General features: G+C 39.1%; 1 protein-coding gene across 1 annotated transcript in view; it reads left to right on the top strand.

The window, feature by feature from the left end:
* The first annotated feature begins 326 nt into the window (after window positions 1-326).
* Window positions 327-16,559, top strand: part of PPP1R3A (protein phosphatase 1 regulatory subunit 3A) — a 34,988-nt gene continuing 18,755 nt past the window's right edge. Inside the window, exon 1 of the mRNA XM_048964071.1 lies at window positions 327-1,144. Within this exon, the coding sequence (XP_048820028.1) occupies window positions 351-1,144 (794 nt within the window). The 5' untranslated portion in view covers window positions 327-350. The remainder of the gene's footprint in view (window positions 1,145-16,559) is intronic.

The raw sequence follows: 16,559 nt of genomic DNA on the forward strand, positions 1-16,559 counted from the left end.
ATAGCTCTTCATTTGTGGAATATGATGAATTTGTTGTGCCACATAAGTTGTTCATCTAAAGATAGCTCCACTTGTTTAGCTAGATTTTAAATATTATTTTTCTTCACAGCACACAGAGCCACACAAAATAGGGAATGCAGCATTAGAAATGTTTAATTGAAATTATAACATCAACTACTATCAGATTAAAAACAAGCCAACATAGCTGACACACCACAGCATCTATTAATAGGTCTGAGTCCCTTTTGCAATGTCAACTGTAACATTAATCCTTGTTTTAGATCACAGCGTCTCAAATATCAGCTGCTACTAGTTGTACAGTTCTCTTTCAGTTTATATCAGAGAGCCCAATGGAGTCTTTCGAAGGACCTAGTCGGGTTAGCAAGGCTAACTTATTAGAAGTCCCTACTGTAAACGATTACTTTTCTGAAGATGAAGATGTTAAACCTGACATTAAACACCGTTTCTCTCCACTTCCCCGAAGGCGGAATTCTGCTTCTTCAGAGGAAGAGGAGGCAGATGCCCCTACCACCATTGCAAGAAAGGTTTCATTTGCTGATGCATTTGGGTTTGATCTTGTGTCTGTTAAAGAGTTTGATAGCTGGGAAATTCCAAACATAGCACAAAACAATGACTTAGAAGACGACGCTTTCACTCAAGAGGAATTTTTTTTAACTCAGCTATTTACATTACCTACTTCCCAAGAAGAAGTTTTGCAAAAAGTGCGAGAACATAAAGTACTGTTGGAGTCAATTGTGTTCCTGCCTGGGATTACCTGTATGAACGGCATTATACGAGTCCTCAATGTATCTTTTGAAAAATTGGTGTATGTTCGAATGACACTGGATGACTGGGCCAGTTACTACGATATCCTAGCAGAGTTCATGCCTAATTCTTGTGGCAGTGAAACTGACCAGTTCTGCTTTAAGATTTCTTTGGTGCCTCCTTATCAGCGAGATGGAGCCAAAGTGGAATTCTGTATACGATATGAAACATCGATTGGTACCTTCTGGGCAAACAACGACGACAAAAACTACACGCTGATTTGTCACAAGAAAGAAACTGTGCCCAAGTTGGATAATAAACCACACAAAGAAAGTGCTGATAGACATCTTAAAGGCTGCTTAAAGACGGCACCAAGCAGGTGAGGTTATGTCTTCTCTGTTGGTAACTTAAAATAGAGTTGAATAATTCTAACTTTCTAATTGTGGTTGCTGGATTTAAGATTCCCATGCTGCTTTTTAAAAATGATAAATGAGGATAAGAATTTTTTTCAATAAAATTATTGAATATATTAGGTAGAATTTTCTGTGGACAGTTTGGTTGAGAGCAAACATCAGAATTTTAATACCATGACAAGCATGCCACTCATTTGGAAAGCAATGTGAAGGACTACAAATTATGTGCAGTGCACTGATTTTGATCTCTGAATCACATAAATTGAGCTGACACCAGTGAGCTGGAAAGCCTAGTTTGCTCTAGAGGTAGCCGTACTGTTAAAACACTTCACATTCAGTCTCTTGGTAAGTCTATGGGAGTTTAACAGCAAAAAATGTGATTCTGTATTTTCACAAAATTTGTTTCATATTTCATTCTCAACATCTCACCAATTAAAAAAAAAATGGCAATAGTGGTCCAGGAAACTGGTAACTCAAGGAAGGGTCCTACTGCAATTAGAATAGTGAGTACAAACTTTTCTATAATTGTCTGGTCTGTTCTCTAAGTGGTACCTTAAAGTAGCAAATCTGTTTTCCTTCCATTGCTTGATGTTTTTATTTCACAAATGGTGAAATGAATAAAGATTTATAAAGCATAGTTGATAACATATTAAAAAGTATATATACATCAATTAAATGTAGTAAAGTATTCTCCTAACTGAAAAGTGGCAGTATACTTAACATACACCCCCATGTAAACATATACGCCCCATGTAAAGAGATAAGCTCAGGAATAACATCTTTTAGATTCCTACTCTGTTTCTAACACCTTTTCTTTCTTCTCTTTAAGTAGAGAAATGTCGATCGTGAAAATCTAATTCTCAGGTTTTTGCTCAGTGTGTTTCCTATAAATCTGTAGATTCTGCAGAACCAGATATGTTACTTGCATTGCCCTCTGCAATACTTAGCTCCCAGAACTGAATTTATGTTGCGTATTTAGTTCCTGTAGTCTTGCCAAGACAGTGCTGTTTGATTTCTCAGGTTCTAACTGGCTGTGCTCTTCCACTGAACTGAACTAGTGGGGAAGGGGAAATAAAAACACAGCAGTGGTTGGACTTTGAGGAGTGAGGAGGTCTCCAGGGCTATCCCCAGCTGAGCCTCCCTGCCCTTTCTACTTCTGAAGGCCAAGCTTGCTGTGCTGAGCGCCTCTGGCAGCTCTGATTGTTTGTGAGTCCTGTGAGGGAATGCCTGCAATGCAACTTAGTGTCCGCATCACCCTCCCAATGCAGGACCAGTTCCCTGGGATAACCCAAGGCCCAGTTCATAGCCATACCACAAACTTCTCCCAGGAGATGTCCCCCAAGCCCGCTCTGGGGCCATCCCACTCATGTTTCCCTCGGGAATATCCTTGTACGTGAGAGAAGAGGGAGTGACACATTTACCTACCCCGCGGCCAGATCCTGACATTTGTGCCTGGTTCTGTACGTCGCATCTGTCCTTCAAGAAGTGTCACATGATGCACTCAGGGTAAATAAGATAGCCTGAGGTATTCTGTAGCAGGGCCTTGATATCAGATAACGCAGGCATATGCAGTCAGTGTGATTTCAGCCTGTGTTCAGGTAGCTCACATGGAGGAGATGGACACAAATGGCTGAGTCTTCATTTAAGGGGTCCTGGGCTTCCAGCTATGTTTGGATATGACCTGCACATTTGGATACAACTGGGCAGTTGAAGTCAAGTGGTGAAAATTGTTTTATTCCCTTAAAATTCTGAAGTGACACGCTCTTCTGCATGTATATAATGAATGCATCATAGGTAATTTAGGCACAGAGATATGTAAAAAATAGGAAAGGAGATAACATGCTATTTCTTAGTACAAAATTAATTACCTTGTTCCCTACCAGAGATGTTAAGTTGTATCCCTCCACATGAGAATGCAAGGGAATGTATATAAATGTATGTATGTGTGTGCTGTGTGCACATATATGTACATATACATTTATGCACATGCATATTTGTTCATATATAGTCATGCGCACACATGACAATTTGCAATACAAAAATCAAAGTGGTCATATTCTTGTTTACATTAAATTCTATTACACATTTTTGGCATGTGCTTACTAACACACACTTTCAAGACCTTTTAGTGGTAGAGGGATGCAAATATACCTCACAATAAATTCAAAAATGAGCTGAAAGTATTTCTGAAATAGGGTTTCAGTGGTCGTGATGGCTTCTGAAAGACAGTTCTGGCAGACTGCAATCCAGGACCAATTTTATGCTACAGGGACTTCATTGACTTCACAGGAGTTACAGCTTTCACCAGTGTAAATGAGGTCAGCATCAGGGACTTTCGTTTCAAAAGAACTAAGATGCCAACCTCCATTGCTCACTTGTTTTTCAAAGTGTCTTTGTACATGTTGCCCCTTTGAGTGAGGAGGAACACCCTGCAGACATCTGCAAAAGTACCTCATTATTCTCCTTCAGACCCTCATTAAAACTTCTTTGCTTTGATGTCTATAAAAAAGCTCAAGAAAAACAAACTCCCCAAAATTGGCAAAGTGAAGCTGCTGATGTGCTGTGACTACTTCATATCATGTTGAACAGTGGTGTCTGTTTCCCTGCTTTCCTCCACCAGCCTGTCTCTCTCACCTCTTGTTCTATGCTCAAATTATAAACTCTGCAGAGTGTATATATGCTCTAATGCATGTATATAGAACATTTAGTAAAGTGGGGTGCTGGACCATTACTGGTTGTTGTAGGAGCTGCAGCAATGCAAGGCTGATATATAGAGAAGTAATAATTTCATTTATGGATCACACAGTGAAAACACAGGTAAGGAATACTGTTGTCCACGTCCACAAAGTAGGCACCTAATTTGATGATTCCTTTATAACAACCTAGATACAAGGATATTTAAAAACAGCATTTATTTAGGACCCTTGCTCAATTTTAGAAACCTGTTATCTTTTTTTTTTTTTAAACTTAGCTCTGTGATATTTATCCCTTCTCTTAAAATGAGTGATTTACCTCCTCAGTTACAAAACTAGGACTGTTCAAGAATTATAGTTGTGTTTTCTTTTTTTTAAATACAGATAGTCCGATCCACTCTAGGGCATAGCTGTGTGGCTTGTCATTAGTAGGGATTATTTGTGTTAGTTAAATGAAAGGAATAATATGCATGTTTAGAGGAAGTTACTGAGGAAACACAATGAAACTGTGCCAGGTTGCCCTTAAGAACACGAGCCAGGACAAAGCTGTGTGAATAAGGGCAGTGAGATGGCTTCTGACATAATTATTTAAAAATGAAATAAAACTGCACTCAACTCTCAAAAGTCGCACCTGAAAAAATTGATAGCGAAAGGCAAAACTAATTCTGCATGCACTAATTAATGTTGAAAGGTACTTAGATTCAGATGATCAAAACCACATGCCTATTCATTCCATGTTTCATTTGCTTTGGCTTCTATGTCTAGACATGAAAAAATAGTCTCTCAAACTTTCGTAAAATATTTGCCTCTCATTGTATTTTTCCAAGCTAAAATTCTCTTCAACATAAATTTTAACAGCTTTTGTCATTTTCCAAAAATCCTGAAAAGATTAACAGGCACAAAATGTAGTTTGGAAAAAATAATATTTGAATGAGTTACATTATCTTTTAGTCTATCTAAAAGTATGCATTTAAATTATAAATACTCACTGATATATTCTTGGGGGAAAAAAATTGACTCCCAAAGATTTGAAAGCTGCTACTGGAAAAAAAGAGAGCTTCTGTCAGAATACAATTCTAATTTCTATCACATAAACCACATCTGAACATTTAGAAAAATGTAACTGAATTTTATCAACTCTATTGTTCCCTCTTTTTGTTTGATTCTCTTGTTTTTGGGACATGAGTAATGATTTTGAACACAAATTTCTCCTGGTCCTCAGGTTCAGATTACAAGATTATGTTATGAAACACAGCCTCCTCCATTGGTATGATCAGACCAGGACTGGCTCTGTGTTGCATGAAGCAAACCCCTGTAAATCATGGTGCACGTGCATGGCACAGTGATAACGACCTGCAAACTGTTTTCTTGTCACTGGTGACGCTGAGCCCTATTTCGGTGCCTGCTTCTGATTTGCCATCTGTCAAAGAGTAGCAGAAACGATAGCACCAGGAAAATGGCTGATAAGTATTAGGAGCGTTTCACAAAAGGCTAAAATGGATAGTTGGATTCCTGTTCTCTGAGAAGCAAGGGAAAGCTAGTATGTTTTTCATAACTGTTAGAGTTGCCCCCTTTTAGTTCTTTGATGGTGTATCACTTTAATGTCCTGTGCTTTTTAATATTTGCTGGTCTGTACCTTTACCTGAAAGGTATTACATCAATTTGCTTTCCTCTCTGATGACTCTTTAAAACAGAACATAAAACTGGGTGATGTTTTGTACAAGAGCTGCTCTGTGTACAAGGCATGATAGGAAGGAAGAGATTAAAAACCCCTGGCTTGTAGTCCATCAAAGCTGATTTCAGGAGTATAAATACTGAATGCAATTGTCAGTGAGAGAATTTTTTCTGCGTACATGTAATCTCCTGCCTTCAGCTCCAGTCTCATCTGCTTTCTGATGGAAACATAGAATCACAGAATCACAGAATCGTTGGGGTTGGAAGGGACCTCCAGAGATCATCGAGTCCAACCCCCCTGCCAAAGCAGGTTCCCTACAGTAGGTCGCACAGGTAGGCATCCAGGCAGGTCTTGAACATCTCCAGAGAAGGAGACTCCACCACCTCCCTGGGCAGCCTGTTCCAGTGCTCCGTCACCTCACTGTAAAGAAGTTCTACTCGGCTCTTGTGAGGCCCCATCTGGAGTACTGTGTCTAGGTGTGGAGCCCTCAGTACAAGAAAGACATAGAGATTTTGGAAGGGGTCCAGAGGAGGGCGACTAAGATGATCAGGGGGCTGGAGCACCTCCCCTATGAGGACAGGCTGAGGGAGTTGGGCTTGTTCAGCCTGGAGAAGAGAAGGCTGCGGGGTGACCTCATTGCAGCCTATCAATACCTGAAGGGAACCTACACCCAGGAGGGAAGTAAACTCTTCAAAAGGGCTGACAATAGCAGGACTAGGGGAAATGGATCCAAGTTGAAGGAGGGAAGATTTAGGTTGGATGTTAGGGGGAAGTTCTTTACTAGGAGAGTGGTTAGGCCCTGGAACGGGCTGCCCAGGGAGGTTGTGGATGCCCCGTCCTTGGACGTGTTTAAGGCCAGGTTGGACGGGGTCCTGGGCAACCTGATCTAAATGTGTATGTTTGGTGGCCCTGCCAGGCAGGGGGTTTGGAACTACATGATCCTTGAGGTCCCTTCCAACCCGGGTGATTCTGTGATTCTGTGATTCTGTTTCCCCTTGTCCTGTCTCCACTCACCACTGAAAAGAGTCCGGCCTCGCCATTCTGCCCCCCACACCTTAGATACTTATAGACCTGGATCAGGTCTTCTCTCAGTCTTCTTTTCTCAAGGCTGAACAGACCTAGTTCACTCAGGCTTTCTTCATAGGGGAGATGCTCCAGGCCCTTCACCATCTTTGTGGCCCTCTGCTGGACCTTTCCAAGAGATCCCTGTCTTTTTTGTACTGGGGTGCCCAGAACTGGACACAGTATTCCAGATGAGGGAGCAGGGCAGAGTTGCCAGGGCAGAGTAGAGGGTAGATCACCTTCCTCGACCTGCTGGCCACACTCTTTTTAATGAACCCCAGGATGCCATTTGCCTTTTTGGCCACAAGGGCACACTGCTGGCTCATGGCCAACCTGTTGTCCACCAGGACACCTAGGTCTCTCTCTGCAGAGCTCCTCTCCAGCAGGTCATCCCCCAACCTGTACCTGATAGTTAAAGGAATTATATTGCTGAAGGAAGATACAGATACATGAGTCACCAATGACTTTCGCCACACACACACACACACACACACAGAAAAACAAAACAAAACAAAACAAAACAAAAAAGGACAATGATATCCTGGGCTGTATTAAGCAAAGTATTGCCAACAGGTCAAAGAGGCAATCCTTTCCTTTCCTTTCCTTAGTGTTGGTAAGGCCACACCTGGAGTACTATGTTCAGTTCTGGGCTCTTCAGTACAAAAAAGATGTGGACACACTCTGGAAAGAGTCCAAAGGAGATCCATGAACATGGTAAAGAGACTGGAACACCTTTTCTGTGAGGAAAGGCTAGGAGTGCTGGGAGAAGATGGTTCATCCTGAAGAAGAAAAGGGGGGAACGTCCTCAATGCATATAAACACCTGGAAGGAGTGTGCAAAGAGAATGGAGGCTGGCTCATTTTGGTGATTCACCCAGTGAAAGGATAAGAGGCAGTGAGCACAAACTAAAGTACAGGATGTTCTCTCTCAAGACCAAGAAGCACTCCTGTGCTGTGCAGGTGACACTGCATTGGCACAGATTGCTCAGAGTTTGTGGAGTCTCCTCCTTGGAGATCTTCAAAAGTCATTTGGACGCGGGCCTGGGCACGCTGCTCTGGGTGCCCCTGCTGCAGCAGGGATTGGGACAGATGGACCCAGAGGTCCTTGACAACCTCAGCCACTCAGTGATTCTGTGATACAGCCTGGCAAGCCTTCGCTGTGCTCAGTCAGTGTTTCACAGGCAGATGGCAAGCCTGTGTTTAGACTGTCCGGATCAATGCAGTTCTGCATCACCTCCTCTTGGCCTTTTCCACAAACCGTTAAAAATCTAGGACTTCTGAGGAAGACATTTGAAACTAACTTTGCATATATTTTGCTATGAGGAACAACTGTATTATTCCCAGCTGGTCCATTTAAAATACGGCATTTAAATTATGTTCCCTTTTAATCCTTGTTCTTTTGATTATTTCACATCATAATCAGAAAGGGAAAAGGAGAGAGGTGTTAAAACATGCGTCTTCTTTATGTACTACTATTTAATTTCAAGGTTGTTTCTGGCATCTCAAGTCACAAGTTACACCTTGATCAGCATACAGATTTGGGATTTGACTAAAGTTTATTTCTATTATTAGGAAGTGACTGCAATCTCTGTTTTTACCAGGAGAGCAGCTGCTAGAAAAGCTATCCATTCACAGGGAGCCAGCTAAAAGCAGAACTCCTCCGCTGCTGAATCTAATCTAGTATTCCTAGCCCTTCTCTTGCCTCCTGGTCAGTGCTAGTCTTTGGCAGTTGTAGAAGCAGACAGCACAGGCACAAAAGTGAGAATTCTCAAGGTACTTCAGGAGCACAATTATTCGGGAGATAGGATAATTATTTAAGATGATCTAAAACATATTATTCAGACAAGAGCGATAAAAGCAAGCTGTGGAGCTGAGGCTGAATGTTAGGAAATACTTCTGTAGACTTATATTTTGAGGAAACTGCTGCAGACTTACTGTCCAAACTCATTTAAAATAAGCTAAGATAAACCACTGGAAAAATATTCTATCCTACTTGGTCAGAAAGCAACTACACTCAGTAATTTAAGATGGCTTTTCTTCTTTCTGTCTAATCACAATATTTCAAAATCCAGACACACTTAATATTTGAATTATGAAATATCTCAGACTCTAAGGATATGTATCTAAGATAATAGCATAAGGTTTTGAACACTATCAGAGAAATGCAGAAGAAACAGGTGGAAGTTAAGTTATGGATGAGAATGGTATGCACATGGCAAATAGACTCTTGCTAGTCATACTTGTGACATACCTTTGGACAAATAGAAATATATTGCTAAAGGAAATCCTGTATTCCATTGTTCAGTGATTCTTTTATTTAGTTAGACATCTATTTTGCAAATTGCCCCTGGCTGGTAAAGAACATTTCAGTGATCTGTCTTCTGTCCATTGTCCAGGTATTGCAGGTCATAAATGTTCAACTGGAAAAAAAAATGAAATTGTTCAATCACATTCACCTTGTCTCAGCTAAATGTTAGTCCTGGAAACATGTTTAAAGTCAGTGAGACATTAACTGAGAGCACTAGAGTCAGAGTCATATTTAATCAATGCATTCACTAAGTGTCATCTGAGCTGTTCGTTCTGTTTATGAACTTTAAGCCACGATCCAGCTCTAAAATTGAAGCAATTGATTCAGCTACAGTGTAACTCCAGAGAACTAATCACCTATCATATTTTTTATATGGATTATGAATGGATTATTTTTTCAGTCACAAAAGATAGAAAAAAAAATGGCACAAACAAGTATTTTGCAAGTTAAATGCAGTCCCTGCCTCAGGGCAAAGGAAGAGCCAAGACCTTTTAACATTGAGGGAGCATGTTAGAAATAGCTATTTGATCCCTAGGCCTTCAGTGACACACACGAAAATATTAGTTGATATGCCAAGGCATAATGGGGGGCTTGGTTTTCTGACTGTGTCTCCACTCGCCTCCTGATCTGTGGAGCCAGCTGATACTGTTGACAGTAAACCCAAAAGATTTATTACTACTGGTTACTAATAACAGTCCTAAAGAGTACTGAAGAGCACGGAACTATGCAACTGAATGCAGTGCTGCTGTAAGGAGTGCACATAGACTAGGTAAAACTGGCAGTTCTTTCGTACTTTGCACTTACGAGTGAATTTGCCTGTAAATTTTGCATTGATGCATAACAGTTGTTCCCATAATAAAGTTTATGGTTTCTAGTAGTGTAAGATGTTCAAGCCTTGATCATTTCATATCATAGAGGTTGTGGAATTTGTCAGTTTTTCTCTCTTCTCAGTGACTCCAATAAGTCTGTACTAATATCCACTAGATTACATTCCAGATCTTCTTGATGTGCATCACACTGTGACCTTCTTCCTCTGTGACTTCCTTTCCATATGTAAGAAAACATATGGAAAAAAATGTTACTCAAGTCTCTTCTTATTGTGATAACACCTGGATATTTAAGCCTGTTGGGGTATTGACTGAGTTTAGAAGTGCTTTCCAAATTTTAGATCATAGCAGAACTCTCTCAAGAGTGACTGACTAAGGATTTCTGTGGTCACCCATTCTGTTCGCTCCAAGGGTGGCAGTCTGTGCTTTAGCCTCACCTGACTGCCATCTATCTCTGAGGCATCTGTCATCTTCCTGTGTACGTGCCTCAGCATACTGCAGTCAGCCTTTAGGAAATGACTGTCCCCTGACGTGCTGGTAGAGGACTGCTCTTTTTTTTTTTCTTTTTTTTCCCTAGCTAAGATCCAGGGAAACACTGTGTACCACAGAATGCAAGGTCTTTTTCCTCTGTGAGCTATCCTAAATAGATGTGACTTGGGAGAAATTCAAGACTTGTTGATGGTACTTGCTTTTTTCTCCTTGCATCTTTTAAAGCAGCAGGAGAAAAAGAAGCAAAAGAACAGAGGTTCTCCACCTCCAAAACCTTTCTACAACATCATTTTAATCTTTGACCATGGCCCTTTCAGACAAGCCTCAGCCTAAGCTTAGACCTTAGGAAACTCGACTCCTGAGTCATTTTTTTTCTCTTTTTTTTTTGGCCTTGGAAATAGTCACCCCAGTAGCAAAGTGCTGCACTGCTAATTCACAACAGAGTTGTCAATAGATCTTCTAGCCTTACCCAAGGGAATCTCTCCTTAAAAAACTTTCTTGCTGAAGTATCAAGCCCAATCTGTGGAGGGACCAAATTAGTTTTTTGACCTATTTGTGTACAAGAGAGCTCTGCAGCAAGTCATCCCCACTGGTTTCAACATACAATCATGACAGAATTGTAAGAAATTCTAACAAAAGTTGCAGTCTTCCTGTTCGTAGTTACTGTGGCTTGAGACTTATGCATGGGTTTTTCTGTATTCTTCATACCTATAGTAATGAGATTTGAGGGTAGACTTGGTTATGTTAAGGGTTAGAATCCGGCACCAAATTGGAGTTTTGCTCCCATTTCAGAATACAGGCAATAAATTTTTCAAATGGACAGATATTCAACTGTACTTTAAAAAAAGTACAAATGTTTTGCTATTAAAACTCAAGGTCTTTTTTAATGAGCTAGAAAATAAAGACTAATTTCTTGGGACTCTGTTTGCTTTGAGGCTATGATTATTCTCATCCCAAACCAGGCCAATGCATTTTGTTCTGTGCCACCTATGTCCCTGCTTCAATCATAAACTAAGACTGAAAAATGAAAATATTAGTAATTGGAAAATATAATCCCCTGGATAGTACCAATCCAATAATCTTAATAAAAATAGGTTTATTACAAACATTGTCTGAATCCTACTGGGAATTTTCTTTTAAAAAAAAAAAGAAAGAAAAGAAAAAAAAAAACATTCAAATTCCCTCACAGCTGCTCTCTTGATCAATTGTCCCCCTAGGTACTATTAATCATCATATCGTATACCACTTATCCACAACATCTTTTTTCACTTTCCAAACTTTTTTCCAGTTTCTCCTTGTTTAGAAGCTGCTGGCAGTCTTTTATAGTCCTTTCCCAGGCTCACATTTTGTTTTTTTCTGGTTTCAGCCCCTTTTCTTAGATGAGATGACCAAAGCTAAGAGGTATGTCCTCTAGGTAGGAAAATACCGCTAATGAATGTTCTCTTTCTTAAATTTCATATATTTAAATAGAGATTTTTTTGGCTCTGTTTTTGTGCAAACTGCTTATGAGGGTTGCTAAGCTGATAACACAGTCTTCTGTTCACAGTATAGTTTCAAAGTGGTAGCTGCTTTGCAAACCACAGTCATGCCAGTGTGCAAATATCCTCACCTACCACTTAATGATGAACAGGTCACTCTGTCTCCATGCCTCTACCCTCTGTGTCCTGACTATCAACAAGGGAGCTAATTAGTGTCAGTCCTGTTTGTTTGGTGACACCTATTTACTAAGAACTAGATTGAGCCTTCTCTAACTCTGTTGGTAGTTGAAGGTCACATAAGAAAATCAATCTGGCCTAGATTTGTAATAAGGGTTCTGATTTTACATATAGCTTTATTCTAATAGGACCTTTTGTAATGGCATAATATTAAAAAAGAGATCTGTATTTTCTAGTTAGTGTTCACACAGTCATTCAATTATGGCTGTTCTTTTGCAGTTTTTCCTTTAATTTTCTGAATCTTTTCCCTTGTAATCTCAATTGGTTTAGAATCTAATCAAAACAATTTGAACTATTGTTTTCCAGTTTGTTTAAATTATTTTTTTCTGTTGTTTTTCTGATTTTAAAATACCTCCTTAAAAAACTGAACAGAAATAGAAGACAGTGGTACTACCACACACAACATGCACACTGAATTGACATGCAGTAGCAATGCTGTTTTCAGGCACACATAGCACACAAAGAGGAATCATTTGAAGCCAAAACTACTGAAGTAGGAATTGGCCATATTTTCAAATACAATTGTCCTGCAAATGAAACTTGGATGTGTATCAGGAGTGCAAACTGAAAGACCAGAACTAAGAAACAGTGCTACCTGAGCTTCAGCCTTCCTCAGATGGATTCCAGCAGGGCTGCAATGCCCCTACTTCAAGTGCAAGCATTAAGATCAGCACCTCTTAACAATATGTAAAAGCCTGAAAATGACTTAGAACATTTCCCTGAAAGGTGGTACAGCCGAGCACTTAATTCCCTTGCAACTTTCTTTCAGAGCCACTTTAACTGTTCTTTCTTTTTTTTTTTTTTTTCTACTTACTAATGGATTTGGTACTTCAGAGATCGCATTCACTGCAGTGTTGACATTGATGGCCTTTCTTTCTGGCTGGTGTCTTTGTTCTGCTTCTCACTTTGTCCTGTCCTTGCAAATCATGGACAGGCTCTTCCCAGCTTTGATTTTGCATGCCCAGGACCTTTGTCACTGTGGTCAATCATAATTCTGCATCAAGTTGGCAAGTGCCAACACCACAGGTTTCAGTATTTGAATGTTATTCCTATGTCCTCTCTTAGAAGAGTTGAGGACTCTTTAATTTTCTCATGTAGTAGTATTTCTTTTCATATATTTTTAAAATATATTTTCTGCATCTGCCAAAGTCTATGGCAATGCATCTTCTTGTACAGTGCATATACTTTTCCTTCATATGAAACAAATCTTGTTCAAATGACTGAAATTCTTTAGTAAGCATAAAAACTTATCGTGTATTTAGATGATTCCTCTAAAAAATACATAGCCTTAATTTCTAGCAAATTATTATCAATACTTTTATATACAAATTGTTATAAAGATAAGCTATTCTTATCTAATGGTTTTTAGGAGTTTAAGAATGTCTCAGCAGGAGTTGCTGAGGGATGAAACTTATAATGATGATTTAAAGCAGTGAAGTGTGTAGGCTGAAACTGAAATAATTATTGCTGTAACCCTCTAAGCACTCTAAGTTCCTCAAGAGAAAATACTTTGTTCAGAACAGACCCTGAACAACAAAATGCTACAAAAGTAAAATAAAAAAAAGAAAACCCTTGGAGCAGGATGATAATTTAGAACTAGGATCAGTATAATGTGAGGATGTTCTCAACAACTGCTCACAAATGCATCAGACATCACAATTAAAAAGGAATAATAATTACGGTCCCATTCTTAAGTATGTAATATTCTATTCCATTCAATAAGACATGAACACTTTAAAACCATCAGTGTAATCCACAAACCTATATTTACAACATTAAACTGGATGTTCTGCCTTTTCAATAACTGTCATCTCATCTCTATTATTTTCACCTCAGACTCTAATTGTTTCTTTTATAGAAGCTAACCTACCAGTGTCCTTGGCAGTACAGTTTATGGCTTATGCATTTACAGTAATTGTTTGGGCAATTTGCCACACAGTATAACAATCTTCACATCACAATCAGTTTTATAATAAACAGCATTAGTTGTGAAAAATCCAAGTGAGGCATGATTCTTATGGTAGATAAAGGGCACTGAAGATGCCCTTTAGAAAAAGAAAGGAAAATGCTCAAGCCTTGAACTGCTTGAGAAAAATACTGGTGTCACAATAGAGCTAATTAATTTGATGGTACAAACAAGAGGGGGAAAGGCCTTGCATTCATTAGTGTCAATTCCAAATGAGAGCATACTGTTCATAAAAATAATATTCTGCCTTCGTTTAGACAAAATATGCAGGTAAACAAGTCAGAAATAAGCACCAGTTCCTGCAACAGCAATGAATTCTCTCCTTGGCTTTCCGAAGGCTCTTTCTCTTTAGCTGCAGGGAGCTCAAGACCTGGGCAGGTGCAAGCTGCAGGCAGCCCTGGAGTTGCAGGCTAGACCCTGACACCCAGCAGCCTGGCTTTCTCCTGCAGGGACTGAGCACCTCATGATCCCTCTCTACAGCTTATGGGTGGTTGACCATAAAGGAATCTATCTGCATGCTCCTCTGCTGGAGGTATTTTGTGGCCTCTTTACTTTCAAGCACCCTGAAATTGCAGGGAAAGCGTTGCTCTATGGGGAGGCTGTTTGAAGGCCCTCCAATGGATACAGCTGGGCTAGAAATTCTCTGCTTCTTACAACAGTGTAGGAATGGGCATGGGCTGATAATCCTCAACCTCCCTGTCATCTTCATCCTAACTGAAAGTCCCAGCCTGTGCTGAGGCACATTGAAGCAAGGCCATAGGAAGCACAAAAGCAGGTTTAGGCCAAGGTTGTACATCTCCTCCTTGAGCTACACTGGATTCTCTGGCAGTGCTGGGGCTTGGGACTAATATACATATAAATGTCATAAGAAATCTGGAAGTTTTCATTACACAGCTGTTATTTCGACAATTGATAACACAGGCTTCAATTTAAACCAGGAAGAGATTTGTCCCTATAGTGAGTTTTAGACTTAGTCTTATGAAGACAAGGAATGAGATTATCTTTACTCATTAAATGTTCAGTTCATATATTCAGTGACGAAGATAGAACTAATTATGGAGAATTCATCACTAGAAAAGTGTTACAGAGATCCACATGCTGTGATTCTTGGTGGATCCTTAATCCCTTTCAAGAGCTGTACAAAGACAGGCCAGGACATGATTTTTGCTGAGATCCCGGAGGATGGCTGGGATGCATACCTCTACTGGTAGTTTCACCAGAATAATGAGACAAAGATCAAGCTTAAGGTTTTTGTTGTTCTTATTGTTGTGTACAGTACAGGCTTTTTTTTTTTTTTCTCCCCATTTTTTCCTCTGCAGGTTTTGGTGTTGTTAATATTTACTCCCCTGTCACGCTGGTATTTTAACACCAGCAGTGCAATATTTTAAATGTAATTTTCCAGAGTACCAACTGTTTACAGGCTTGGTATCAGTGAAAAAAAGGAAACAACAACAACAAAATCTAAACCAACAAAGCAGTCTTCTACTGTGTCATACATTTAATAAAATGTTAAAATTTTATTTTGATCTTTATGCATTCTTGGCCTTTTCTACTTCTTTCCCAAATCCCTTCTTCCTTAGTTATTGATGTTTTTATTTTTTTTAACTGTTTTGGGTTTTTAATGACATTGAAGATAATATTACTGTTATTCAGTACTGCCTGTGGAAAATCCTCATGAAAAGAATTTTCTTCATTTCTCAGGAATGTTATTTTAACCCAACTACTCCAAGTATTTTACAGGCTTTCTGTTTATAATGTATGCACGCAATTTTAAAAATATTTCTTGTGGTTTGATTTTTTTTAGTCCTTTTGCTGGTAATGATACTCAACATACTGAAACCAAATCAACAGTGTTCAACCCCCAACTCCCCTGCCCCCCAGTCTTTACTTCTTTCTCCAGCTCTGAAGGATTTCCCAGTGACTTCTCAAACCCAGACACTTACCTGCACAAATTTGTTTTTTGCTCTTCTGCTTCTCACTAAAACATTACTGTCACATTTCATTATTTCTTTTCAAGCATCTCACATGTTGTTTACATCACAGCGGCATCATTCTTCAGAAAATCCAGCTATTTACAGCACCAGATCAAATTTTGATACCACATTAGTCTCTTCTTATGACTAGAAATTAGACTCGAAAATAAAACAATTATTATTTAGTTAACACTTAGATATTACTAGCCTCTCTTATTTTATCTTCACTCCGCCTTCAAGGTAGAAGAGAATCATTTTGATTTTGAATCCACCTTGAATTAGAAACTAGAAGCAGGAAAGATTCAGTGACAGTCTAATCTAATCTGGATTTTTAAACAAAATTATATCATTTTTTTCTCTCTTATGTATGTTTTTAAATAAATTCTTGTTTAAATATAGACTTTACATGTCTTTACATCACCACGCTTTTTAAATTTCAGACTAAATATAGTGTTGTCACATTTTCTTTTAAATAAGAGCCAGTATAAATTTGTTCAAGTGGCATTAATTTAAAGAATTTTACAGGTACATTTGATAAAATAAATATCTTGCAATGTAAGTATTGAGAAATAGAATAAATGCATACAACACAGAACAATGTGAATTGTGTGGCGGGTTGTACAAACATGCAGATACAAGCTCTGCAAAATATTTGTGTGAATTCAAACCACGAC

The sequence above is a fragment of the Lagopus muta genome, chromosome 1 (assembly GCF_023343835.1).
Source record: "Lagopus muta isolate bLagMut1 chromosome 1, bLagMut1 primary, whole genome shotgun sequence".
Taxonomy (NCBI): domain Eukaryota; kingdom Metazoa; phylum Chordata; class Aves; order Galliformes; family Phasianidae; genus Lagopus; species Lagopus muta.